Genomic DNA, 26,357 nt, shown 5'->3' with positions numbered 1-26,357 from the left:
TTCGCAGCGAGAGATGAGGTCCGTGTCGGATTTGCGTTTATGAGGGACGAGGGTTTCGATATTCAGTGGGTTAGGTGAAGGGTCTTCTCGTAACATATGCAATTGATAGGGTGATGACCCAAACCAATCCATATCAAATGACGAGATCGGATTTTCTCGATGAAACATGTATTAAGTTGTATTCGTAAAAGGTATTCGTTAGAGTGATAGTGCATCCTGTGTTTCTTTTTAGTGTGTTCCGTTTTGATCGATGTTATTGTTACTGCAAATGATTTATACCACAGTAGCTAGTACTGGTAGTAAGTGTGTTCTGATAGCTAGTAATGATACTTTATATCATAATCCCCGACAGGTCACTCTATGATCGATCGGTATGTGCAAGTCGTATGTAACTTGGTATTGATGAAATCGTCGAGTGAGTGGCTCTACCCTAACCCCACTACTAGACATGGAACAGGAATTATTCGCTTTAAGTCTGAAGTATTTTAATTATAATTAGCCCTGATGTATACACCAAGTCATCACAGCTCACCGGTAATGATCCTAAGGTCATATATGAGTGTCTTTGATTTGATTGAACGAGAGAGTATTTTAACTACTTTTTGAAAGGCGGTAATTTTAATAAACATACCAAATTCATTACAAGCATATGGTACTTAAACGTTTCCGTTGTTGGAACATTACAAAAGTCCTAATAAGGTTCCTTGTTGCTCCTGCTGGTTTGTTTGTCACACTCCTCCTGCTCCCCCATCATTCCTCTCAGTTGGACAGTCTCTCTTGAAGTGTCCCATTTCACCGCATAGGTGGCATACTGGACTTACACTGGTATTGGTGATTGAAGTGATGTGATGGGTCTGGGTCCTGCAGAAGCGAGAAGTATATCCATTCTTGTTGCAGTTTTTACAGTGCAACACCCGGCAAACCCCATTGTGATTGTAGCTACACTTGTTACACTTTGGAAGTGTTCCCATATATTGTCTGGCCGGTGCTTGAGTGACAGACGTTGTGGTTAATGTCGAGGCATGAGTCGTGACTGCTGTTGTAATTACAGGGGCAGCCACAGTTTGTTGTCTTTTAGCGCGTTTCTGAGATAGGTTGCGCTTCTTTTTGTCCCAAAACTCTCGTTTCTTGTTCTTAGGTTTGTGGCCTGAGGCGCCTTCGTTGGTGGACACCCGCTGGTGTTCTTGACTGTTAGTGCGGTTAGTATTGCCGACATCGCCTTCACCTCTGTTGGCATCGTTAGCATTGAGTTGTGCCATGACGGCTGTCACGGCTGTCGTGACCGCAGCTTGAAAAGTAGCAGAGTCTATCTGCAGGATTGCTGCCTTGCTTGTTGGCTGGTTAACTTCTTTTGAAGACATCACCCTGTTGCAAGATTGGCTAAAATCACTCCCTCCAGGATCCATCACCACATGGGTTAGAATGAAAGAAGAGTTTATTGATAAATTTTGCCCGCCATCAAAGATAGCCAAGTTGAAGAAAGCTATAGCTAATTTTGAGCAACAAGTCGAAGAATCACTTTATGAGGCATGGGAGAGGTAAAAAAGCTTACTAAGGAATTGCCCACATCATGATCTTAATATTCAACAAGAAGTATCCATTTTTTATGATGGAGTAAACGTAACAACAAGGCAATTACTTGACTCGCAAGGACCGCTCACAAAGAAGGCACCCCCGGTGATAAAGCAACTAATTGAGGAATTCTCTAAGCATTCTAGAGAATACCACAATCCAAGGAATGATGTGACAAAGGGATCAGCTTATGCAGCTTCAGAAGATTTGTCGGAAGTTATGCCAATCTTGAAAAGTATGGATAGGAGGATGGATAAAATGGATCAAACGATCCATGCTATTCGGGTAGGATGTGAGAATTACAATGGGCCTCATCTAACTAGAGATTGTGATTTGGACGAGAACGGGAATAAGAAAGTGCAAGTGTGCTATTCTAGCGGTGATAGATTTGATGACGATTGGCGAAAACCTAAGAAAGAATGGCTTCCTTATGATGAGTACAAGAAGGCGAAGGAGGAGAAGTATAGACAAAAGGCAAGGGGCTTTTACCAAAAGGAGGAGCCGGTACAAGAAAAGAAACCAAATCTGGAAGAAATGCTCACTAAATTTGTAGCTGCATCCGAAAAAAGACACAATGACCACGATGCTGCAATACGAGATACAAGAACAATATTAAGGAATCAGCAAGCATCTATTCATAACATTGAGAAGCAGCTGGGGCAACTTGCCCACCAAATAAATCAAAGAGCACCGGGAGAACTTCCTAGTAAGACCGAAAACAATCCACGAGGCGCACATATAAATATTGTGACAACTAGGAGTGGGAAGATAATTACTCCTCTGGCCCCTATTCAGAACGAAGACCCGAAGCTGGTACAAAAGGAGGAAGCAGAAAAGCAGAACCAAAATCAGACCCAGCTGAACCTAGACACTACTCGCCGAGTCCAGGATATGGGTTCGACGAGTCCGACACCTGATCAGAAAATTAAGTCTCCTGTTAAGCCATATCAGCCTCCACTGCCATATCCAGCCCGATCTAGACAATAAAAGAATGAAGAAGACTACCAGAAGTTTCTAGAACACATAAAGGCTCTTCAAATTAATATACCATTCATAGAAGCGGTTGCACAAATGCCAAAATACGCCAAATTTCTCAAGGAGCTTCTAACTAATAGAAAGAAGATGAAAGAAGTGAAGAAAGTGGTTCTAAATGAGAATTGTTCAGCTGCCATGTTGAACAAAGTACCGAAGAAGAAGGGTGATTCGGGAAGCTTAACCTTACCTTGTAAATTCGGAAATTTGGCTACCATCTATTCATTGCATGATTCAGGGGCGAGCGTAAATCTCATGTCATACTCATTTTTCAAGAAATTAGATCTCCCGGAGCCGAGGCCAATTCGAATGGCAATTCATCTAGCAAACAAAACGGTTACATTCCCAAGGGGAATATGCGAAGATTTGTTAGTGAAGGTTGATAAGTTCGTGTTTCCCGCGGACTTTATAGTTTTAGATATGGAAGCGGATCCTCAAGTGCCGATCATTCTTGGAAGACCTTTCCTTAACACCGCAAGCGCTATAGTTGACATGCGAGATTCGAAACTTACTCTACGGGTGAGGGATGAATCAGTCACTTTTGGGGTTGATCAAGCCATGAAGCACGCAAGGAGTAGTGATGACACAGCGTTTTCGATTGATATGTTGGAAGAATTAATGGAGGAATGGAATAATGAAGAACCAAACAAGTCCACCATCACCTTTAATGAAGAATTCGATGCTGAAAGCGACCTACTGGAAATAGAGAGACTGCTTGAGGAAGCTGATTATAATGAGCTGATCAAAAGTACTGAACAGTCTACTCGCCGAGTAGACTCGATCTACTCGACGAGTCCATCCAAAGAATCCCGATCAGTCGTGAAATTCGCCCAGGACTTGACGAGTCCCATCACTGGACTCGGCGTGTGCAACGTTCAGAACATGAAAACTGAGCTGAAAGCACTACCAGGTCACTTGGAGTATGCATTTCTTGAAGAGGGTCAACGAAAACCTGTAATTATAGCTGCTGATTTGGAAAAACATGAGAAAGAAAGTCTTGTGGGGGTACTAAAGAAGAGGCAAGGTGCTATAGCATGGAAGATAACCGACATCAAGGGAATTAGTCCAGCTTATTGCTCTCATAAAATTAGCTTAGAAGATGGGGCTAAACCTGTAGTTCAACGCCAAAGAAGACTAAACCCGAACATGCAAGAAGTTGTGAAAAAGGAGGTGGTGAAACTATTAGATGCCGGGATTATTTACTCAATTTCCGATAGCCCGTGGGTGAGTCCGGTGCAGGTGGTACCGAAAAAAGGAGGAATGACGGTGGTAGCAAATGAAAATAACGAATTAATTCCAACAAGAACGGTGACCGGGTGGCGTGTTTGCATCGATTATAGGAAACTAAATGATGCCACATGCAAGGATCATTTTCCATTGCCATTTATTGATCAAATGCTCGAGAGGCTGTCCGGGCATCTATATTATTGCTTTCTCGATGGTTTTTCAGGGTATTTTCAAATTCCATTCGACCCACAAGATCAAGAGAAGACTACTTTTACATGCCCGAGTGGAACATTTGCATATAGAAGCATGCCTTTTGGGTTATGCAATGCACCGGCTACTTTCCAAAGGTGTATGATGGCCATTTTCCACGATATGATCGAGAAGTTTATGGAGGTTTTCATGGATGGCTTTTCGGTTTTTGGATCCTCTTTTGAAGATTGTTTGTCCAATTTGTATTTAATGTTAGCAAGATGTGAGAAGACCAACCTTGTCCTTAATTGGGAGAAGTGTCATTTTATGGTGAAGGAAGGAACTGTGCTAGGACACAAGGTCTCGAGGATGGGGATAGAGGTGGATAGAGCAAAGGTGGACATTATAGCCAAATTGCCACCTCCAACAAATGTCAAGGGGGTAAGAAGTTTTTTAGGCCATGCAGGGTTTTATAGGCGCTTTATAAAAGACTTTTCGAAGATCACAAGGCCCTTGACTCAACTTCTTTTAAAGGACGCCCCATTCAACTTTTCTAAAGAATGTCTTGATGCATTTCAGTTGTTGAAGGAAAAGCTGACTACTACACCTATTATGGTAGCTCCAAATTGGAGTCTTCCTTTTGAGCTCATGTGTGATGCTAGTGACTTTGCGGTGGGAGCTGTTTTGGGACAAAGAATTGACAAGCATTTTCAGCCAATCTACTATGCAAGTAAGACCCTGAACCCAACACAAGAGAACTACACTACTATAGAAAAGGAGCTACTAGCAGTGGTTTTTGCATTTGACAAATTTCGCTCATATTTGGTTTTGTCAAAACCATAGTTTTTACCGACCATTCTGCCTTTAAGTATCTTTTTGCTAAACAAGATGCTAAGCCAAGGTTTATTCGTTGGGTGATGCTGCTACAAGAATTTGACATTGAAATATGAGATAAGAAGGGGATGGAAAACGTGGTTGCCGATCATTTATCGAGATTGGAAAACCCGCACTTGGAAGAGTTAGAAGAAAACAAGATTGGAGATGAATTTCCCGAAGAATATTTATTGGTTATAGCAGGAGAGGTTCCATGGTTTGCAGATATAGCTAACTATTTAGCTAGTGAATACATTCCAAAAGACTTGACCCGCCAACAAAAGAAGAAGTTCTTTTCAGAAATTAAGTATTACTTTTGGGACGAGCCATACCTCTTTCGTAGCTGTGCTGATGGTATGATAAGAAGATGTGTATCCGGGAAAGACAGTCGGGAAATCTTGAAGCATTGTCATAGCGGGCCCACCAGAGGACATCATGGAGCGCAATATACAGCCAAGAAGGTTTTTGATTCGGGTTTTTATTGGCCTACTATCTTTAAAGATGCTACAAAATTTGTCAAAGAATGCGATTCATGCCAAAGATCGGGAAACATTTCATCACGAAACGAGATGCCCCAAAATAGCATTCAAGTGTGTGAAATATTTGATGTTTGGGGAATTGACTTCATGGGACCTTTCCCAATGTCAAAGGGAAATAAATACATTTTGGTAGCAGTCGACTATGTATCCAAATGGGCGGAGGCACAAGCACTGCCCACGAATGATGCTCGAGTAGTGGTACGTTTTCTAAAGAAATTATTTTCAAGATTTGGAGTTCCAAAGGCTCTAATTAGGGATCGAGGCACCCACTTCGCCAATGATCAATTAGCTAAGGTGTTGCAAAAATATGGTGTCCACCATAGATTTTCAACATCCTATCATCCTCAAACGAGTGGGCAAACTGAAGTTACAAATAGGGCGTTGAAGAGAATATTAGAAAGATCGGTTGGAAGTAATAGAAAGGTGTGGTCAGATAAGCTTGATGATGCACTTTGGCCGTTTAGAACAGCTTTCAAAACACCTATTGGTACTACACCATATAGGTTGGTTTATGGGAAAAGTTGCCACTTGCCAGTTGAGGTTGAGCATAAAGCATTTTGGGCTTTAAAGATGTGCAATTTTGATTTGGCCGAACTTAGAAACAACCGATTGATGCAAATGAATGCCCTTGAAGAACTAAGGAATGAGGCATACACTAGTTCCTTGATTTACAAAGAAAAGACCAAGAATTGGCATGACAAAAGACTCAAGGGTAATAAGGACTTTCACGAAGTACAAAAGGTGTTGCTTTTTAATTCAAGGCTCAAACTTTTTCCGGGCAAGCTTAAGACACGATAGGATGGTCCATTTATAGTGATGGAAATTTTTCCGCATGGAGCTATTGAGCTAATATCAAGAGATGGAACTCCTTTCAAAGTCAATGGTCATAGGGTGAAAAGATATAAAGAAGGCATTCCGAGAAATGAAGAACTTGAAGAAGGGCTGCTGCTGGAAGGAATTACAGAAACGTAAGCGGAAAGGAGTCCAGCTAATGACTCCTTAAAAAGAAGCGCTTTCGGGAGGCAACCCGAGTTTAGAGTTTGCATTCTTTTCCTTTGTTTTTTTTTTTTGTCTTCCACTTTTAGGATCTATTTTTATTAATCTTCTTCTGAAATTATGCTTAAAATGATTGCTTAAGGGCAAGCAATGCTCAAGTGTGGGGTGGTGGCTTAAAAATCGAATTTTATTTAAACTAATTAAACTAATTGACCACTCGCCGAGTGCAGTCGAACCCACTCGGCGAGTCTTTTCTGAAATTCACGCAAAGTCGCAGATTCACGCTTCTACTCGGCGACTCCACAAATTTAAGTAAAAAAAATTACTCATTTTTACAATCTGTAAATAGGGTTCTTTTTACCCTAATCACTTTCATTCAGCCGCCTCCAAACCCATACTCGCCGAGCAAAGTTCTCTCTCAAGCAACTTCTTCAAATTTTCAAATTTTTGCTAGTTCTTCCTCTTACAAACAAAAAGGTAACATTTTTCTGCTTTATTCTTGCTAAAGATCATAACTTGGACAGATTGTAGTAGGTATTTTGCAGAAAATCGGATTCGGGGGTTTCCTCCAAATCTAGGGTTTTGATTTTAGGACAAATTAGGAGGTTTTGGACAAAATTTCTTGTGAATATATGCTTGAAAGACTTAGAATAGCAAATCCCTATACAATTTACAGTGTTTGGATGGATTAATCTGGACCGACTGAAAAATGAACTCGCAGTTCATACTACTCGCCGAGTAGTTCATGAACTCGGCGAGTACATCTCACAGCAGACCTGTGTTGCTTATGTTCTGGGTTTGGTTTGTTGTTTTCTTGATTTTGTTTTGCAGGAATTATGTCTAGACGTGGCCAGAGCTCGAGAGGAGGTGGATATGGAGACATTCCATGGCTTAACTTCCCGCAAATTACCTCAAAATCTTCACAAGTTCGTGCAAGAAGCAAGCTTGAAACACTGAAACAAAAGGAGATATACGTTCCCAATGCAATTAATTGGGATTGGATGAATCATACGGGGCTGGAGGAGGAACTAACTCCTTACTTGGTAAAGTCCTATGTAAGTGGGAGAACAAAAATCATTTGTGATGGGTGGATTCGGCTATTCAAGATGCAAGAACCCGTGTTCCAAGAGCTATGCTGGGAGTTCTTTGCTACCATCTCATTTCGAGGTGGTGGTGATTACTATAGCCCGAATATTATAAGTTTTTGCCTTGGAGGAGAGCTGCGCCAATGCAGCATGGCGGAGCTTGCATGGAGAATTAGGATTTATGATCAAAACATGATCATGTCGGAGGATTTCGAGGCATTTTTGGAGCAATGCCATAAGGATTTACCCGAGGGAGTTGTTTCCTCTACTTGGTGGAATACTATCGCCATCCGGGTCTATATTCCATCTTCCTCCCAAGAAGGCTTTATCCATTCACCCATCCATCGTCTTATCCACCGTCTCGTTGCTAGCACCATCAACATGAGGAAGGATGATGACAAAGTCCCCACTCTTGACATTTTCTATTTGTGGAGTATTATCACACCGGACGTCTTTTGCAACTTGCCTTATTGCATGGCAAAGTACCTTGCGGAGGGAGCGGTTAAGGAAAAAATTACCTCCAAAATTCATGGGGGTATGTTTGTTACGAGATTGGCAAGGTCTTATGGGATTTTGGATAGGCAAGAAGCAAGGGCATTGACAATGATTTCTCCCCCTCCGTTTAGCACTACATTATTTAGGAGGGCGAGGATTGTTGAGAAGTTTGGTGGGGATGCATTTGGGATCCCAAATGAGGACGAGGTAATTGTACCCGAGGAGCCGGGAAGGAGAGTTAGGCATGGGAGGGATCGACCCCGAGAAGACCCACCGGTCATCCCGATGGAGGAGGAAAACACGGAATGGAATGAAGTGGAATTAAGGGGGTACTTGGATGACATTGGTCGAGGCATTAACTACAATAATGAATCATTTGTTTATCTATTTGCACAAATGAATATTGCACCGAGGCCCGGGCCCGGATTCCCGTATGTGATGAGTTGGGAGGAGCTTGTGCAGAGGAGGAACAATCAAGCAAGTGGGAGTGGAGCTGGAGGAGATGATATTGAAGAAGATTGAAAGTTTATGTTTTTAATTTGGATGTTACTTTATTGGTTTTGTGTTTTGAACTTCTATGTTTTAAGACTTAATTAGGAGTGTGCTTGTTTTCTTTTACTGTGGTTGCCTTGTTTCTTTTCAGGATTGAAGATTAGGATGCATTATAAGAGTCTCATTGGTCAAGGCTAGAGTGAGGGTCGGGTCTAGATGAGAGTATGCAATTTCAAGTTTAGGATCGAGTCCGTTAGGAATAAGGGTGACAAAATGTGTCATTTACCGAAGAATTCAAAGAAGAGTCGCTGAATTGTCATATTCTAGTAGATTAGCAAAGGATCAAAAGCATAACATTATTTTTTCCACTCAACGCTCTACTCGCCGAGTGCACATATTGGACTCGACGAGTCCATCTGCAATGACACGATTTTCTGCTTAGAGTCAATTTACTCGCCGAGTTGCCGTTCTACTCGACGAGTCTATTAAGATTTTACTCTCATGATTCGGATTTTGGGCACATTCGCTGCAGTTTTTACTCATATTATCATGAAGATTAATTCCTGGAGATTTCTGAGAGTTTTTTTCCTTAATAATTGGAGCTTTTATAACGACTGTACCACACGAGATTTTGACACCCAAGACATGGATGAGCTGTTCCCATGTCTAAAGTCAATTGAAGATGGAGCTGAAGAGATGAGATATCAACCTCGCCACTACTATCCCAGGGGAGTTTGTTCCAATTCTCTCCTTATTTTTATTGTTCTTTATCATGCATGATATGCAATGGGGACATTGCATAAATTAAGTGTGGGGTAGGGGTTGGTTACACTAGTTAAATTTGTTGGTTACACTAGTTAAATTTTAAAAATTTTGCATTGAAAATTGCTAGAATTTAAGTTAGAAAATTTTGGTAAAAAGCAATTAGGAATCATGCTAAGTATTATGTTTGATGATTGTATGAAGACCCAAATGTTTAGTTGAGCTTATATACGTTCTAGTGCATTTGTGGCCCCCTTTATTCTAGTGAAATCATGGGACAAAAACATAACCTCGCTTAGTTTGAGGGATGCAACATGTTTAGCATCGTGTACTTGAAATGTATCCAGGAAGACTAATGTCTTAACCAATAAGGGTTGAAGTTGAGCGCCCCTGCTTAAGCATGTAGGTATTGAGTGAAAAAAAAAGTGAGTTACATGTTAAAAAAAAGAGAGAATTACAAGAAAAGTTTGAAGAATTTTTGGAGTACAAAGTATGAAGATCAAAGATCAAAAATTCTGAAGAAATTCCAAAAGGTTGAAGATACCCAAAAAAAATCAAAGAAAATCAAAAAGGTGGCAAATTTGAAGAATTCAAAGAAACCAAAGTTCAAATTATCAAGAAGGTGAAGAATTCCAATAAGCTCCATAGTGGTATCAAAAATTGTAATTGTCTAGATTATGTATGCTTGGGTTGCTCAACCAAAAATACCTTGAGGTTAAGGGAGTTTTCTGAGGATGGATTCGGAGGGATGCATAAAATGAGCGTTGTTCGAAAGAAGTGGGAGAGTGTTTATGAGGATTGTGAGTATTTAGGATAAGGGGGGTTGTTTAGGAAAAATTTAGACACAAATGCATGCGTTTCGGTCTTGGCATAATGGTTGGGTTTGATTTGGATTGTCTCATGTGATTCTAGTGTGCAAAAATTCAGTTTTGCTTGGGGGCAAGCAAAAGTCAAGTGTGGGGTATTTTGATATGTGCATATTTAGCCATATATTTAGTATAGATTTTTATCAATTATTAGCTAATTCTTTGCATATTATGGACAAAAGGTACTTAATAATGTTTAAATTGTATTTTCAGTCCAGAACTCATGCTCGGGAACAAAAAGGAGGAAGGAGATGCAATTAGAAGCTGCAAAATGAAGAAAGAAGTACAAACCTGAAGCTACTCGGCGAGTTTCCACGAATGTTCGCGAAGCAATATGTAGAGTCCTTGCCGTACACGGATTTTACAAAGAAACTCGGCGAGTTGGGTATCTACTCGACGATTTGCCCTTGTTTTGAGAATCTTATAAATAGAGGTCAATTTCCGAATCCACTATCTTTTCTGGCTTTTCTGGAAGATACTTTGCGACTAAGGAAACCCTTGGAGACCTGAAGAATGTGAGAAGAACCCTAATCTCTCATTCTTAGAAGATTCAAGGCAACTTAGGTGTAATTTTCTACTTTATCTTTAAATTGAACAATGTTTGAGTTGATTACTTTCGTTTTTAGCTTTTTGACTACTGTAATCATGAGCTAAATTTACTAGTTTCTGTTTAGGGGAGACAATTTTACTCCTATGGATTAATTTTATGGTTTGATTATTTGTTAATTGGTGATTTGTTAAATTAAGCTTGTTAAAGATCCTTATGCATTAACCATAACTATTCTCTGTTAATAGGAAGGCAATTAGGCTGCATGAACATCTCTTAATTGCTTACCTCATATGATTTATGTGAACACTTTGTTATGTGCCTAGGACTAGTGAATATGAAACTAGGATTAATTAGAGAATGGGTAAATTAATGTGTGAGCTTGTTGATAAACCAACAACAAGATGCTAATTGAATTAGTAATTTAATTAACCAATTACAAGTCTTATTTAATCCGAATAATTGAACTAGGGAATTAATTAGCTTAAACAATTGATCACTGCTTAAATTAATTGATTTTCTAAGGATTGGTAATAGCGAATGCGAATCTTATCACTTTAGTCGGTAACCAATAATAATTAATATATTGCTTTGTTACAAAATTAACCATAAGAGTGAATGAGTCGAACCTAAGCAGAAACCTTTTATTAAATTTGGTGAATTTTTACTTGGTTTTAGTTGATTAGTTAATTGCGTGTTAGTTAGTGTGTCTAAGTTTCTAGTCCTGTAAAACTAGAGAAAACCCTTTTACTTTTATTACTTGTTGGTTAAAATTAGTTATTAGGTTAATTTCCGTTCCTCGAGTTCGACACCCTACTTATTCAACTATACCACTAAAAGAAAGGTTCACTGCCTTTGCGTATTAAAATTATATTTTTAGAGTAGGAATAAAACGAGTTGGTTTAACACACATCAAGTTTTTGGCGCCGTTGCCGGGGAACGGTTCAAAAATTAATTCTAATTTCTAGTTTTATCGATCCTTTGTGTGAGCTTATCTTGCACAAAGTTATTTTTTTCAGTAATTCAGTAATTAGGTTAAGTTTTAGTATTTAATAGTTCTTATTTGTTTTTGTTTGTTTTTAGGCTTTTAGGCAGTGTACTCGCCGAGTGCAGTCGCACTTACTCGGCGAGTTCAGTGCTGATTTCCAGTTTCGTTTTTATTTTCTTTCTGTTTCGTTTTTTGTTCTTTTTACGCGTTTTTTCTTGCTTTTATTGCAGAGTGTTTATGACCAGAGGAGGCAATACACCTTTAACTCCACCATTTGAAGACCCGGAAGCTACTTTAAGGAAGAACAAAGGCAAAACTGTTGGAGAATCCGCATCTTCAAAGAACTCACCTTTGAAGAATCTCAAATCCGTTTTTAGCAAGAAGAAGAGCAGTAAATCAGGAGCATCCAGTGCCTTTTCCTTAGCAAACGAAGACTCAATCAAGGACGACATCGTGTACGAATCCGAAAAGGAAGAAAGCGAATTTGAAGAAGGTAGCGATCTAGGACGACATCATGTATAGTATCACAACAACGAGTATAATAGTGCTCAAAGTAAATACAACCATCATAAATATAATTGAAAAGGTTACACCGAAGTATATGTTTACATGTTTCAAAATCAATTACATTATGATGACAAAATGAACTGTTTGACGATTTAACGTTCCATCCTCAAAATGCTGTTGATTTCCTGTTTCACTGATTTCCTGAGAATACAAGTAGTTTTGGAAAGTGTCAACAATTAAGTTGGTGAGTTCATAAGCGTTTTATTTGAGGAAAAAGCCATTTTCCTTGTAAAAGCGACAGAGTATGATTCCAGAAAATCCAATATTTTTCTTTATTAATTGTGAAATGAACGCTCCTATGTTATGCGATAATGTACCCTAGAATACCCGTAGATTCCTTCCATAATCACCCAATATATATAAGTTATATAAAATTCAAGTTAAATAAACCGTCGATTATAATGGGGTCTGCCCTAGGTCCACAACCAAACAAGGAACGGGAAGTAAGGCGGGCCTACCAATTCTAAGTCGATTGCGACTCAATTCATATATAACTCTAACATGTACACTTAGTAATTATAGCTGAAGTCCAACAATTCTAGATGCAACGTAGTTTTAATAGAATAAAAGCCATTTTGTGTAAACCTGGTACTTTGTAATGTATACTTCAAGAAAAATCCCTTATTTTCCTTATAAAAAGTTATGTAGCCTTAAATCCCAAGACCGAGAATATGTGTGTGTTTTGTAGTTATAATTTTTATAATAGTAATGTGTTTCCAAAGAAAATCCAAAATTTTCCTTATAAAAGTCATGTAGTCTTAAATCCCAAGACCGAGAATATGTGTGTGTTTTGTACTTATAACGTATTTGTAGTTTTAAATAGATAAAACCCCTTTTTAAAGTAGAATTTTCCCGTAAAGTTGAAAGATTGTTAACTCCCTATGTGAGTCATTATAACCATACTATAACAGAGATGCATGCTGTGACGTTCTTCAGACGTCGGAATCGAAATGACATTTGTCACCCCCGATCGGCCGATCGGACTTATAGAAGCATCATGAGTGTGGGTTGTCAACCCCAATATAGATCTATACACAATTATCACGCTCTCCCTAAAAGAGACTCTGGTTATAACTAATTCATGACTTTTTAACCAGTACTCAAAGAGTACAATGAAGACGTGTCTCACAATTTACGTTAACTAGTTTGAATATAAAACCTCTTCCGTGGTGGAAGTGAAATCACCTTTTATGTAATAAATTCGTGATATGAAATCCATAAATTATTACTATTATAGTTTATCATGTACTATATGAAAAACCCATTTGTTTTGAGAGTAAAACCTTTTTCATGTAGTATGGTTTTATCGTAAAATCCATAAACTATGCTTATTGTAGTTTATTATATGTGTTCGAAATGAATGAAGAATCCTTATCATAAATGACTAAATTTATGTTTATGATGATAAACTAACAAGAAATACATTCAACAATTAGAACTTATTGTTATGCACTTTGCTCAACATACTACAAAGTGTTGTTAATATTGTAAGCTATGTAACTAGTTTTTAACCTTTCTGCATTGTTTTGAAAATATCATAGAAAAATCATACGAAGTCGAAAACTGAATCCGTAAAATCTGAGACTTCATCAAATGTGTCTAGTTTATTCATAATTTTTATTATGATTTTTAGAAGTCTCTAACTTGTGTGAAAATGTTCATATTCACAGACTGGTCCGAATTCGTTTCTGAAATGATAGACGGTTTTGTAAAAATCACCATAAATTGTAGAAAAATCGTATGGATATGTGCAAGTAGTCATTTTAAAGTTAAGAACCTTAACTCCTTTCATATTAAACAGTTTTGAAAGATATTAAGTTTAAGATGGTCAAAACAGTCCGTGAATAAGACTCAACTTTTTTGATGAAAGCTGTTGTTTTGAGTTTAGTTAAGATTTTGGTATTTTTAACTTGTATTACCCCCTTAAAACTTGAAGAAAACATGAAAATGTAGGGTTATGAACTCACCTTGAGTGATTTCAGTAGGTGGGTGATGAATAAAAGAAGTGTACAACTCAAGAACACTTGGAGGATGCTTGAAGATTTGAAGGCCTAGCAACAAGTATGATGATCTTAGTGTAAGAAACCCTTGATTTGAGTGAGGGGATGTAAGGAAATCAAGTGAGCGATGAAATATCTTACCAAGGTGGATGAGAACTCAAGAACTCCTGGAGGAATCTCGAAAATTTGAAGAGATGTGAGAGAGAAAAAGTGTTTTTGCTTTTTGATGAAGTGTTGGTGATTCTAGGGAATGAGGGTGGTATGGGTTAATTGTGTGTATGTGTGTGTGTTCAAGGAAACTTGTGGGGAGAGGTAAAAGGTACAAAGAGTGGGTAATGTCTGATGTGAATAGTGACATAAAGCATGAATAGTGAGTTGGTGGTGTCCTAGCTTATGGAACAAGTCAAGTACCACCTTTTTGTACTTTGCCTTATCTCTTTAGAAAAGGGTGGGTTTTAATACCAAAATCCTTAGAATACCTTTATTTTATGCTCTTAGAGTTTTAAAATTAGTAAAATAAAGGTTTGGACGAAAATCCCGTGCGAAAACCATTGAAAACGGGCCTAAAACGAAGTCGTGGTCGAAAACCGGGTAAAAGGGGCGAAGCTGCGAAGCTTCTCGGATTGGGCCGAAGTTCGGTCCCTGCTGCTGGACCCGAAGGCGGAATAGGCCGAAATGGCCCGAAGGAGAAATTGGCCGAAGAGAGGGTTCGGATTCGGTCTTCCAGCAGTTCGGTTCAGCAGAGTTCAGTCTCTTATGGTCTCGGTCCTTAGCAGCTTCGGTTCTAAGGGCTGATTTTTCCATCATTACTCCGTTTTAAGTGGTTTTGACCTGGTTAAGGGTCGGGATGACCCGAATGATTATCAAAAGTTAAAAGAGATTTTGAGAGAGATTTGCGAGAGATTTAGATTGCTAAAGAGAGATTGAAAGAGACTTTGTTTGTGACCTTTTTGAGTGTTTAGCTTCGCAACTCAAGGTTCGTACACCCCGTTAAGCCACGTTTAAGAGTCTTACACACCCCCGAAGGGTATGCAATATTGTTTTATCGATTTTGCTACGTCACTTAACCCGATTAGGGTTTTGAATTCCTGAACACATGACACTTCTAAGTGATACTTTGTATTAATGTAGCGAGTTGTACTACGTTTGAACATAATGTAAACCCTAATATACGAGGGTTAGCTAGATTGACCGGTTTGACTTGTTGACTGTGTTTGACTTTGACTTGACCGGAAATTGACGGTTGTCACATTATGGTAGTAAGTAGTAGTAGGTATTGTACAAATGTTAAGTTACCAAAATAGCACATAGATGTCAAAACCTTAAGTTGGTTCGGGTTTCATGGGTTTTGGGAGGGCGTATCTCGCTTGAATTACTACTACTAGTTGTGATGAAAGATGCAATAAGTCTACCACATAGTGTGAGTAGTATAGTCACTAACTCACTAGGATATACTAGTCTATCATATACCAAAATGATACACAAGGTGCCCTGCCATCTCACACATCTAGCGAGTGGCTTCCTTTGTTTCTTGTTCCGTTATGATTGCCCTAGTTTCAGCTGCAAGGATTTGTCGTCTTATGGCGGCTATCTTCTCCTCTATCCATCTGTTGGCTGTTGCGGTAGGGTGGTAGGGGTCTTTGTTTAGAAATCTGGCCATGTCGTTTGTGCGAGAATGGAGGTACATAAAGAGTCTAGGTGTGTGGTTCTATAGTATTATAAAATACTCCTATAGTATTTTAAACTTGGTGTTTGATTCTTAGAGTTTCTTGGTATATAGGGTTGGTAAGTTTTAGATTCGTTGCCCACCATGACCATTCCTAAACACATGTTGGTCATATCTCGTATAAATATACTTAATCATGCTATATTTATCCCATATATGATTACATAACCGTCTAGGCTTAATCGTAATGTTTAACTTATCTAAATACTTTTTATATGGTACTTATTATGACACTGTTCCTAGTATGTATGCATGTATGTATACTTTTTATAAAACTAATGTTATATTTTAAAAGTATACTTCTTAGTCAGAGTGTTTTGGCCCCCATTGTATTTATAGTTGTATATCTTACATGGTTTGATATACTTAGTTCACTATAAACCTGGCTCTGATACAAATCTGTCACACCCCCAAACCGAGAAAACAGCGAAAATGTCTGGGAGTGGATGACTTTCATGTACAGTATCGTAACAATTGAATAATAAAGATCAAAGCATTACAACCATCATATTGATAAGCCATTTTTGTAATGTAGAAGTATTATCCTTCCATAGTAGTTACATGGTGTAAAATATTTATTCCTTTAAATAATTATTTTTGTATTGTATCCCGAAATTGTAACATGCCGTTTAAAATAGAATAATTAGAGAATAAACCTGGAACCTCGAGAAGTAATTTTATTCTTATTTTATATTATTATTGTCCAAAATCAAATAATAATTAGTGGGGTGTTGACTTCGAGGTGAAAAATGATATACTTTTGATTTCCGAGGATTAAAGAGTAAGTATCGGACTTATTCTGGGAAGGATTCTTTAAACCAGGGTGAAAATGGTAATTTATGGATCTTAATTGAGAATCAATTGTTGAGGAGGGATTGTTTTGTAACTATTGGGTTTATAATGAAAATAATTATGAGAGCAAGGTCCAAATGGTAAATGTTGGGATTTGAATTGAAAAGAATAAAGGAGGAGGGACTGAAAGTGACAATATGGGCCAATGTTTGAAAGTGTGCGGGACTTATAACCCGTCACTCCCCTCGTACTAACCCTAAACCTAGCAACATATTGTAGCCGCCACCCTTATACTTCCCTCTCCATCCTCCTCCAGCCGCCATCGTATTCCAGCCCCACTACCTCCTACGTCGAGTTCGATACCACCGTTGTTGCTGCCGACATAAGTGAAGACCGAAGAGCCAACGTTTCAACTATGGAGCCGGTTGGAAGAGGCATGTTGCGGTTGTTATTACTGTTGTTCGCCAGTTGGGGTCTCAACCTCCTTCTCCTCCGTTCTTCTGTTGCAATGTCGTCACTGGACCACCGCCCCTCCACTGGTGAACTCGGAAATCACCAGCCAAGCATTTCCGCTGCACCCACTATCGACGACGTGACTGTATCCGCTGCCTCCAGCCATCGTTGTTCTGTTGTGGATGAAGGGGACCGACGATGGGACGTCGGGGGCGAAGAGGGTCAAGCTACTACCGCCATTAGCCGCTGCAGTGATCGCATTTCAGCTTCAGTCTCGTCCGCCGCCAATGGCCGCTGCTCCTGCCGTTTTCTTGGGCTGCTGTCGTCGCCACCCACCGTGGGTGGGTGTTGGATTCATTTTCCTGAGCAAATAGGATGGGTATGCGAGTTGTGTTGCTCGTGATCGGGTGATGTGCGAGTTGCTGCTGCCGGAGATTGAAGAAAAGTCCCATCATGGCCGCTAGCCATGGTGGCCGCCGCTTGCCGCCATGTTCCGTCGCCACCAGCCACCATGGAAGGTGGCTGTGTGTGTGATTTTGTGTACTTTAGGTGTGTGTGTGTGTGTTATTTGGATCGTATTGTAAGATTGTAACCAAACGGAATAGTATAGAAAATCCGTCACCACCACCGTGAGGTGGTGGCTGCCGCCACCGGCCATCGTGTCGGGTGGCGGTGTGCCTTGTTGGGTTTGTGACTCGTTTGGATGTTTGGACAATAGACTATTAAACCCTAATGTGCCTAAAGAAACCAAAATGGGCCCAATGAAGCCCTAATGGACCCAATAAGGCCCAAAGTGACCTAGAAGCTCAACCAATTGACTAATGGGCTAGTATTGGGTAGGAAACCCTAATGGCATAAAACCCTAATTTTTGAGAATTAATCGGGACACACACGGGAATTATTTAATAACTTGAAATATTAAATAATAATCATTGGCAAACTAACTTAAGGCAATAATGGACTTAATGGATTAAGTCCTTAATGAATTAAGTCCTTAAGGGGTTAAGTAAGAAACACTTAACCCTAATCATCATTTCATGAGAAAGCCCTAATCTCACTCGGGCCTTGAATTGGGCCTTCCTATTGGGCTTTGGTGATTGGACTATTTATGGGCCATCCAAGAACACATTAATGGACCAAAGTAATTAGATGGGCTTTAAGATAAGGCCCATGTGAGGACTTGGGCCAAATTTGGAAAATTGGGCCATAGATGGGCCATAATTGGGCCTTTATGATAATGTGATAATGGACCATGGAATTGGACTGGAATAATTGGATGGACCTTAAAGAAAGACCATGTAGAGGTCTAGGCCCAATTTGGAAAATTGGACCATATGTTGGGCTTTGGCCCATTACTTGACTTTTGGGCTTGTGGAGTGTGAGTTGAGCTTGGAAGCCAATTATTAATTGGGTATTGTTTATGTTGACAGTTCGGGAATCTGTCAATCAGCAGTTGGAGTATACCTGCGGGACTTCAGCAGTGCCAGGTGAGTTATCCTCACTATAATAAGGGGTCTAAGGCACCAAGGCTGGCCCGTTGGATATGATATCCTAGTAATTGGTATTATGTTGAGTATGAGTTAGTTATGCATGCTAGTTTGATATGCTAGAGGGTAGGTCTGTAGGACCACCTGTGATATTATTTGTTTATCTGTATGTGTACTTATCTGTTATATGTCGACATATTATGTGGGGTGGGTTGAGGTGATACTGCTCCGTGCGGTAGCCAACAAACCCGGGAGCATTCCATATACGAGCTGAGGGCCAGGTGGGGCATGCCAGACTCGTATTGTGGGCTCGAGAGCATTCCAGATACGAGCTGAGGGAGACTCATACTGTGGGCTCGGTGGCAATCCAGATGTGAGTTGTGGGCCCGGTAGGCAATCCAAACTCACACTGTGGGCCTAGGGGTAATCCAGTCTGTAAAGCTGTGGACCCATTACATGTTGTTCAGTTTGTTATGTTATGATATTGCTGACATGGTTATGTGGACTGTATGTGTATCAGTATCTTGGGGGTAACTCACTAAGCTTTCGGGCTTATAGTTTCAGTTTATTGTTTCTGGTACATCAGGGGATCGTGGCAAGGCAAAGGCGTGATCGTACAACTCCTCAGTTTTTATGAATTTGTTTATGGGATACTCTGATATAAAACTGTTTTGAAAACAAGTTGGTAATAACTGTTGGTTCCTAAATGTTTTAAAAAGTTTAAATTTGGCCTAATTTTTATAGGTGTTACAGAAATGGTAAAATAGAGTATATGTCCCATTAACTATACCTATTATAGTTTATAAAAATGTTTCGTTGTATTGAAGAATCCTTTGTATGTACATTATCATTTTTACTATGATAATAAAATGGAATGAAATAATAATTATATATGTATTTTTATATAATTATACTCTTTTGCTCAACATATTACAAAAGGGTTAAACTTTTATAAACTATATTTATAAAGTTTATTATTGTAATCAAATTTGTATCCATATATATATATATATATATATATATATATATATATATATATATATATATATATATTGTAAGAATAACATACGTAATGGTTTGTATATTAACACAAGTTTTCTTGGGTTTTAATTGTATCCCCCCCCCCTAAAACATAGAAAATTCTTGAAAACTATAGGGGTATGAACTCACCTCGAGTGTGTTCTTGGCTGGATAACGAGGTAAAAACGATGATCTTCAAGTTATAATACGTGAAGGTGTTCGTATCCTACGAGTATTTAACATACGATATTGTGTGTAAGTTAGTTGAATCTACATGTAAGTGTTGTATAAAATACTTCATTTAACAAGGAAACTTACAATGTTTCCTAAGAATTAACTTGAAGAGTTTTGTTTCCTGGGGATGTTTGAAAGTGTTTATGGGCAAAAGTTATGAAGATTTGATGATGCTATTGGGGATAAAATGTATGAACTTGAAGATGTATGATTTCGTTCTTGAGAGGAAATTGGGAGAGATTGAAGATGTAAAGTGAGAAATGAATGGTGATTTCATCCATATTATATATATATATATATATATATATATATATATATATATATATATATATATATATATATATATATATGAGGTGATAATGATGTGATGTTTGCATTGGATTGTGCAATTTATCTCATTGGAAAAAGTGCCACCGGATAAGACTTTTGATTTCGGCCTATCTTCACCAAAATCACCTTGATTTCGTACCAAGTGAAACCGAGAACCAAGGTCTTTGGTTAAGAGGAATTTCGGCCTAGGAGGATCTTGGTCTCGCGTGTTCTTGGTCCAAATTGAGATTTCGGCCGAGAAGTGTTTTCGTCCAAGGAGTGATTTCGGTCTAGTTTTTGGGTCTCAAAACCGAAAACCCCAAATGTAAGGTGTAATAAAAAATGTTTTGTCTTAACTATTTGACTTTCATTTGACTTGCTTGACTTTTATTGACTTTTGTTAACCCGAAATAACCGGTTGTCACATTATCCCCCCGTTAGATGGAATTTCATCCCGAAATTAGTTCTAGATGTGGCACTCATGAACTAGGAAGAGATGTGGGTATTTTTGTTTCATCTGGTCTTCTCGGTTCCATGTGAATTCAGGTCCTCGCTTGGCGTTCCAACGGATCTTTACTATTGGTATACGACTTTGTTTCATTCTCTTGATCTCCCTATCCATGATTTCCACCGGTTCCTCCACGAAGTGTAAACTCTCGTTTACCTCGATTTCATCGAGTGGGATTACAAGAGTTTCATCGGACAAACACTTCTTTAGATTGAACACATGGAAAGTGGGGTGTATGTTGCTAAGTTCATGCGGTAGTTGAAGTTTGTAAGCCACCAGGCCGATTCTAGCAAGAATCTCGAATGGCCCGATGAACCTTGGATTTATTTTTCCATGTTTTCAAAAACGTATCATTCACTTCCAGGTTGAGACCTTTAATAGAACGCGGTCACCAACCTGGAACTCCAAGGGCTTTCATCGTTTATCCGCGTAACTCTTTTGTCGGTCCCTATATGCTTTTAGTCATTCCCGAATTTGGACGATCTTCTCTGTTGTCTCCCTTATGATTTCGGGGCCGGTGAGAGTGTTGTCAGGAACTTGCCTCTTTGCTAGTTGTGTGTCACCCACTTCATCCCAACACAGAGGTGATATGCACTTGCGTCCGTAGAGAGCTTCGATTGGCGCGACTTTGATGCTAGTGTGATAGTTGTTATTGTATGAGAATTCGATGAGTGGTAAATGGGTATCCCAAGCTTCACCAAAGTCTATCACGCAAGTTCTCAACATGTCTTCTAGCGTCTGAATGGTTCTCTCGCTTTGCTCATCAGTCTGGGATAGTACGCTGTACGCAAGTAACGACGTAAATTTTAAAACAAATTTTCATTTTTCCAACACAATAATACTCATATAATAATCTCAAAATCTCATGTGTATCAAATGTCATCTCAATAAAACATATCCCAGAATCTCAAAACATAATCCTCAGCCAGTGTGTACAAATCATGCCGGCGCCTTCCCGCGATCCTCGCTAGTACCTGAAACACAATTCACATAACACGGTAAGCATAAATGCTTAGTGAGTTCCCCGAAATACCACATACAGCACATAAGCCACTCAAGGCTACAACTCGGTATGACCCTCTGGTCAATGTGTCTCAGCGGGACCCTCCAGTCCCGTAGCTCGTTGGACCCTCCGGTCCGGTCAAGGTCGTTGGACCCTCCGGTCCGGTCTGAATCGTTGGACCCTCCGATCCGGTCTGATCGAGGACCCTCCGGCCTTATAAGTCGTTGGACCCTCCAGTCCGGTCTATATAACACATAGCATACATATAACACAAAGCACATAAATCTCAACATACACATACACATAAGACCCTCCGGTCTCCACATAGATACCACTCTAGGTAATGTATAGTGAGAAGACTCACCTCGCAAGATAGCTAGTAAAAGTCTCGTGCCCGAAATCCTCGGTCTAGCCTCCGCCTATCACGAAATAATATTCTAATTAATATTCTACTCTTATCTCTGAAAAGTGGTAGAATACCATTCTACCCTTCCTGACCTCTTTTACTCATATTGACCACACCCTAAAGTCAACAGAAGTCAACTCCAGTCAACGATCCAACTTTGACCAGACTCGGCGAGTGCATCCAGTCTATATTCCCATTCAGACGTTTTAGGGCAGATCTATCACTCCAAACTCTAGATCTAGGCTCCCTAGGTTAGAATGTCACGTAAAGCTTCGATCTTTATGTTCATGCATGACATTTTTGCTCCAATATGCCATTACAAGCACCAAAGAAGGTTGAAAGTACACGAGCTTGCCTCTAGCTCAATAAAGCTTGACTCTTTGGGCTCTCAAGGCCTCCTATAGTCCAGATCTGAGGTCCTAGCCTCAAACCATGCTCAAATAACTCAAGGACATAAGATGATTGGAAGAAAACCCTAAAAGCTCCCAAAATGGGATCTAACAAACAAGAGGTCAAGGTGAGAGCTTTATACCTCTGAATAGCAGCAAGTAACAGAAGAATGCAAGATCCACAACCTCCTCTTGATTAGATTCACCAACTCTTCCAATCTTTCCTCCAAAAAGCTCAAGAATGCACCAAATGGCCTCTCTCTCTCTATGCACGAAAAGGGTAGGTTAGGGTTTCTCTCTGGGGAAGGTGGCCGCAAAGGGAGGCTATAAGTGCCTTTAAATAGGTCTCAAACCTGGGGATCTACGGTTTTCACCCCCAGCACCTACTCGGCGAGTCTACTCCCGGACTCGTCGAGTAGATCATTAAATCCAGGTGGCCATCCCGTCTCTACTCGGCGAGTTATAGCACCGACTCGCCGAGTAGGTCAATGATCCTCAAAAATAAATACTTAAAATATTATACCTGGGAATCCAGATGTTACAATTCTCCCCCACTAGAATCAGACTTTGCCCTCGAAGTCATGCTCCGCAAACAACTCTGGATGCTGCTCCCGCATCTCCAACTTTGGTTCCCAAGTCAAATCGGACCCTCTCCGATGCTGCCACTAGACCTGAACCAGGGGCACTTCCTTGTTCCTTAGAACCTTCACCTTCCAATCTAGGATCGCGATCGGCCTCTCGATGTAATTCAGGCTCGCATCCACCTGAATGTCCTCTAATGGCACTACCGCCGTCTCATCGGCCACACACTTCTTTAGTTGGGACACGTGGAAGGTGCTATGGATTTGGCTCAACTCCTCAGGTAGTTCCAGCTGATATGCTACCTTTCCTACCCTGGAAATCACCCTGAAAGGTCCAATGTATCGAGGCCCCAACTTGCCCCGCTTCCTAAACCGGATCACTCCTTTCCATGGGGAAACTTTCAGAAGCACAAAGTCTCCGACCTAGAACTCAAGCTCGGTTCGTCGTCTATCCGCGTAACTCTTCTGACGACTCTACGCTGTCAGTAACCTCTGTCTGACCTGTTGAACCTGCTCGGTCGTCTTAAGCACTATCTCAGTGCTACCCATCACTCGCTGCCCTACCTCTCCCCAACAGATGGGAGTTCGACACCTCCTCCCATATAAAAGCTCAGAGGGAGGCATACCTATACTCGAATGGTGGCTGTTGTTGTAAGAAAACTCAGCCAAAGGTAGGTATGTGTCCCAACTTCGACCGAAGTCCATGACACATGCCCGAAGCATGTCCTCGAGCGTCTGTATCGTCCGCTCACTCTGTCCATCCGTCTGTGGGTGGTAAGCAGTACTGAAGTGCAATCTCGTACCCAACTCCTCATGGAACTTCCTCCAGAACCTGGAAGGGAAACGTACATCTCGATCTGACACAATCGAGATCGGCAATCCATGCCGCGACACCACCTCCCTCACATATATCTCTGCCAGCCTCTCTGCAGAAGAGCTCTCACTGATAGCAAGGAAGTGAGCGCTCTTCGTCAGCCGATCCACAATCACCCAAATTGCATCAACACCCCTCGCGGTCCTCGGCAATTTGGTGATGAAATCCATAGAAATCTATTCCCACTTCCACTAGGGAACCTCTAGCGGCTGCAACTTGCCATGCGAACGCTGGTGCTCGGCCTTAACCCGGCGACAGGTCAAGCACCTCTCAACTACCCATGCAACATCCCTCTTCATACAGGGCCACCAGTAGTCTCTCTTCAGGTCCAAATACATCTTAGTGGCCCCGGGATGGAACGAGAATCTCAATCTATGCGCCTCCTCCATCAGAGTGCTACGTGCCCCACCCGTATAATGCACCCAAATTCGACCTCGAAAGGTCATCAGCCCTCGACTACCCGTCACAAACTCGGATACCTGTCCAACCACCCGCTCTCTCTTGAGGTTCTCCGGTCTCACCGCCTCTGCCTGGGCCTCTTGGATGGTATCTAATATCGGAGTCATCACCGTCATCCTCATGCATATGTCTTGAATCGGGGCGCTCTCCGCCCTGTGGCTCAGAGCATCGGCTACAACATTAGCCTTGCCCGGGTGGTACAGGATCTCACAGTCATAATCCTTTACCACATCCAACCATCTCCTCTGGCGCATGTTCAGGTTGGGCTGATCCATCAGATACTTCAAACTCTTGTGGTCCGTGTATATGGTACACCGAACCCCATACAAATAATGGCGCCATATCTTGAGGGCGAACACCACTGCTCCCAACTCCAGATCGTGGGTGGGATACCTCGTCTCATGAGGCTTCAGCTGCCTCGATGCATATGCTATCACGTGCCCTCTCTACATAAGCATCGCACCGAACCCCAATATAGACGCATCACAATACACAACGAAATCCTTCATTCCCTTCGGAAGGGCTAACACCGGGGCTTCTCATAATCTCTGGCGAAGAGTCTCAAACGAGGTCTGCTGCTCTAGACCCCAAGTAAAAGCAACGCCCTTCCGGGTCAATCTGGTGAGGGGAACGATAATCTTGGAGAAATCCCTGATAAATCTCCGATAATAGCCAGCCAACCCCAGAAAACTCCTGATCTCGGTGGGGGATCTCGACACCTCCCAACTCATCACAGCCTCAATCTTGGCCGAATCGACCAATATCCCATTCTGATTAACGAGATGTCCCAAGAACTGTACCTCTCGTAACCAGAAATCACACTTGGAGAACTTGGCATAAAGCCTCTCCGATCTCAATACTCCAAGGATCTCCCTCAGGTGCTCCTCATGCTGCTCTCTGGACCTCGAATACACTAGAATGTCGTTGATTAACACAATCACCAATCGATCCAACATCGGCCTGCATACTCGGTTCATGAGGTCCATGAACGTCGCTGGTGCATTGGTGAGCCCAAAAGGCATCACCACGAACTCGTAATGCCCATAACGAGTCCTGAACGCCGTCTTCTGGATATCCTCATCACGAACCCTCACTTGGTGATATCTAGACCTCAAATCTATCTTGGAAAACCAAGACGCACCCTGCAGCTAATCGAACAGATCGTCGATCCTTGGAAATGGATAACGGTTCTTGACCGTTAACTTGTTCAACTCCCGGTAATCAATGCACATCCGGTGTGAACCATCCTTTTTCTTGACAAAAAGGATCGGCGCTCCTCATGCCAAGCTACTTGGCAGGATGAATCCCTTCCCCAACATCTCCTGAAGCTGTGAGGATAACTCCTGCATCTCCGGTGGCACAAGGCGATAGGGTTCCTTGGCAATAGGTGCCGCCCCGAGAATCAAATCGATACGAAACTCCACCTGCCTCTCGGGAGGCACACCCGGCAACTCCTCGGGGAAGACATCCGGAAACTCTTGCACTATCGGTACCTCACTGACAGAACTCGGCCTCTCTGCGGCAACTCGCTTATCGATCACATAGGCTACAAACCCTCTACAGCCCTGCTGTAGACTCTGCCTCGCTCTGGCCGCCGAGTAAAATGCTGACCCAGATCGGGTACCCTCGCCATACACCGTAAGTACTCCCCTACTAGGGTCTCGTATGGTTACCAACTGACGCTCGCCGTCGATAACAGCTCCAAATCGGCTCAACCAGTCCATGCCCACGATGACACAGACATCACCCATCGCAATCGGTACCAGATCTATCGGGAACTCAACAACGAAAATCTCGAGTACACATCCTCGAATCACATAAGTAGCATACACCGCCCGCTCGTCGGCTATAGAAACTCACAGAGGTCGACTCAACGCCTCTCATCG

At 41.0% G+C, this 26,357-nt stretch overlaps 1 protein-coding gene and 1 non-coding gene across 2 annotated transcripts; one reads left to right on the top strand and one right to left on the bottom strand.

Moving 5' to 3' along the window:
• Positions 1 to 1,470: 1,470 nt before the first annotated feature.
• LOC145118059 (small nucleolar RNA R71) lies at positions 1,471 to 1,577 on the bottom strand. Its single transcript, XR_013713043.1, has one exon. It is a non-coding gene; the product is annotated as a small nucleolar RNA R71 (small nucleolar RNA).
• Positions 1,578 to 2,643: 1,066 nt separating this feature from the next.
• On the top strand, positions 2,644 to 4,863 carry LOC145111610 (uncharacterized). Its single transcript, XM_079047872.1, has 3 exons — positions 2,644 to 4,045; positions 4,298 to 4,461; positions 4,600 to 4,863. Exons 1-3 carry the CDS (start codon positions 2,644 to 2,646, stop codon positions 4,861 to 4,863), a joined length of 1,830 nt encoding a protein of 609 aa, XP_078903998.1.
• Positions 4,864 to 26,357: the final 21,494 nt, after the last annotated feature.

Source organism: Lactuca virosa, chromosome 5 (genome assembly GCF_052849685.1).
Source record: "Lactuca virosa cultivar CGN04683 chromosome 5, Lactuca_virosa_CGN04683_v6, whole genome shotgun sequence".
NCBI classification, from domain to species: Eukaryota; Viridiplantae; Streptophyta; class Magnoliopsida; order Asterales; family Asteraceae; genus Lactuca; species Lactuca virosa.
This window is presented reverse-complemented; position numbering and strand designations above follow the sequence as displayed.

Excerpts from the sequence above, each read along its gene's own strand:
- LOC145111610 (XM_079047872.1), top strand. The coding sequence starts at position 2,644 with ATGCCAAAATACGCCAAATTTCTCAAGGAGCTTCTAACTAATAGAAAG. Across the intron at positions 4,046-4,297 it reads ATATTATTGCTTTCTCGATG|CAAGATGTGAGAAGACCAAC; the intron begins GTTTTTCAGGGT and ends ATTTAATGTTAG. Across the intron at positions 4,462-4,599 it reads CTCCAACAAATGTCAAGGGG|TTGTTGAAGGAAAAGCTGAC; the intron begins GTAAGAAGTTTT and ends GATGCATTTCAG.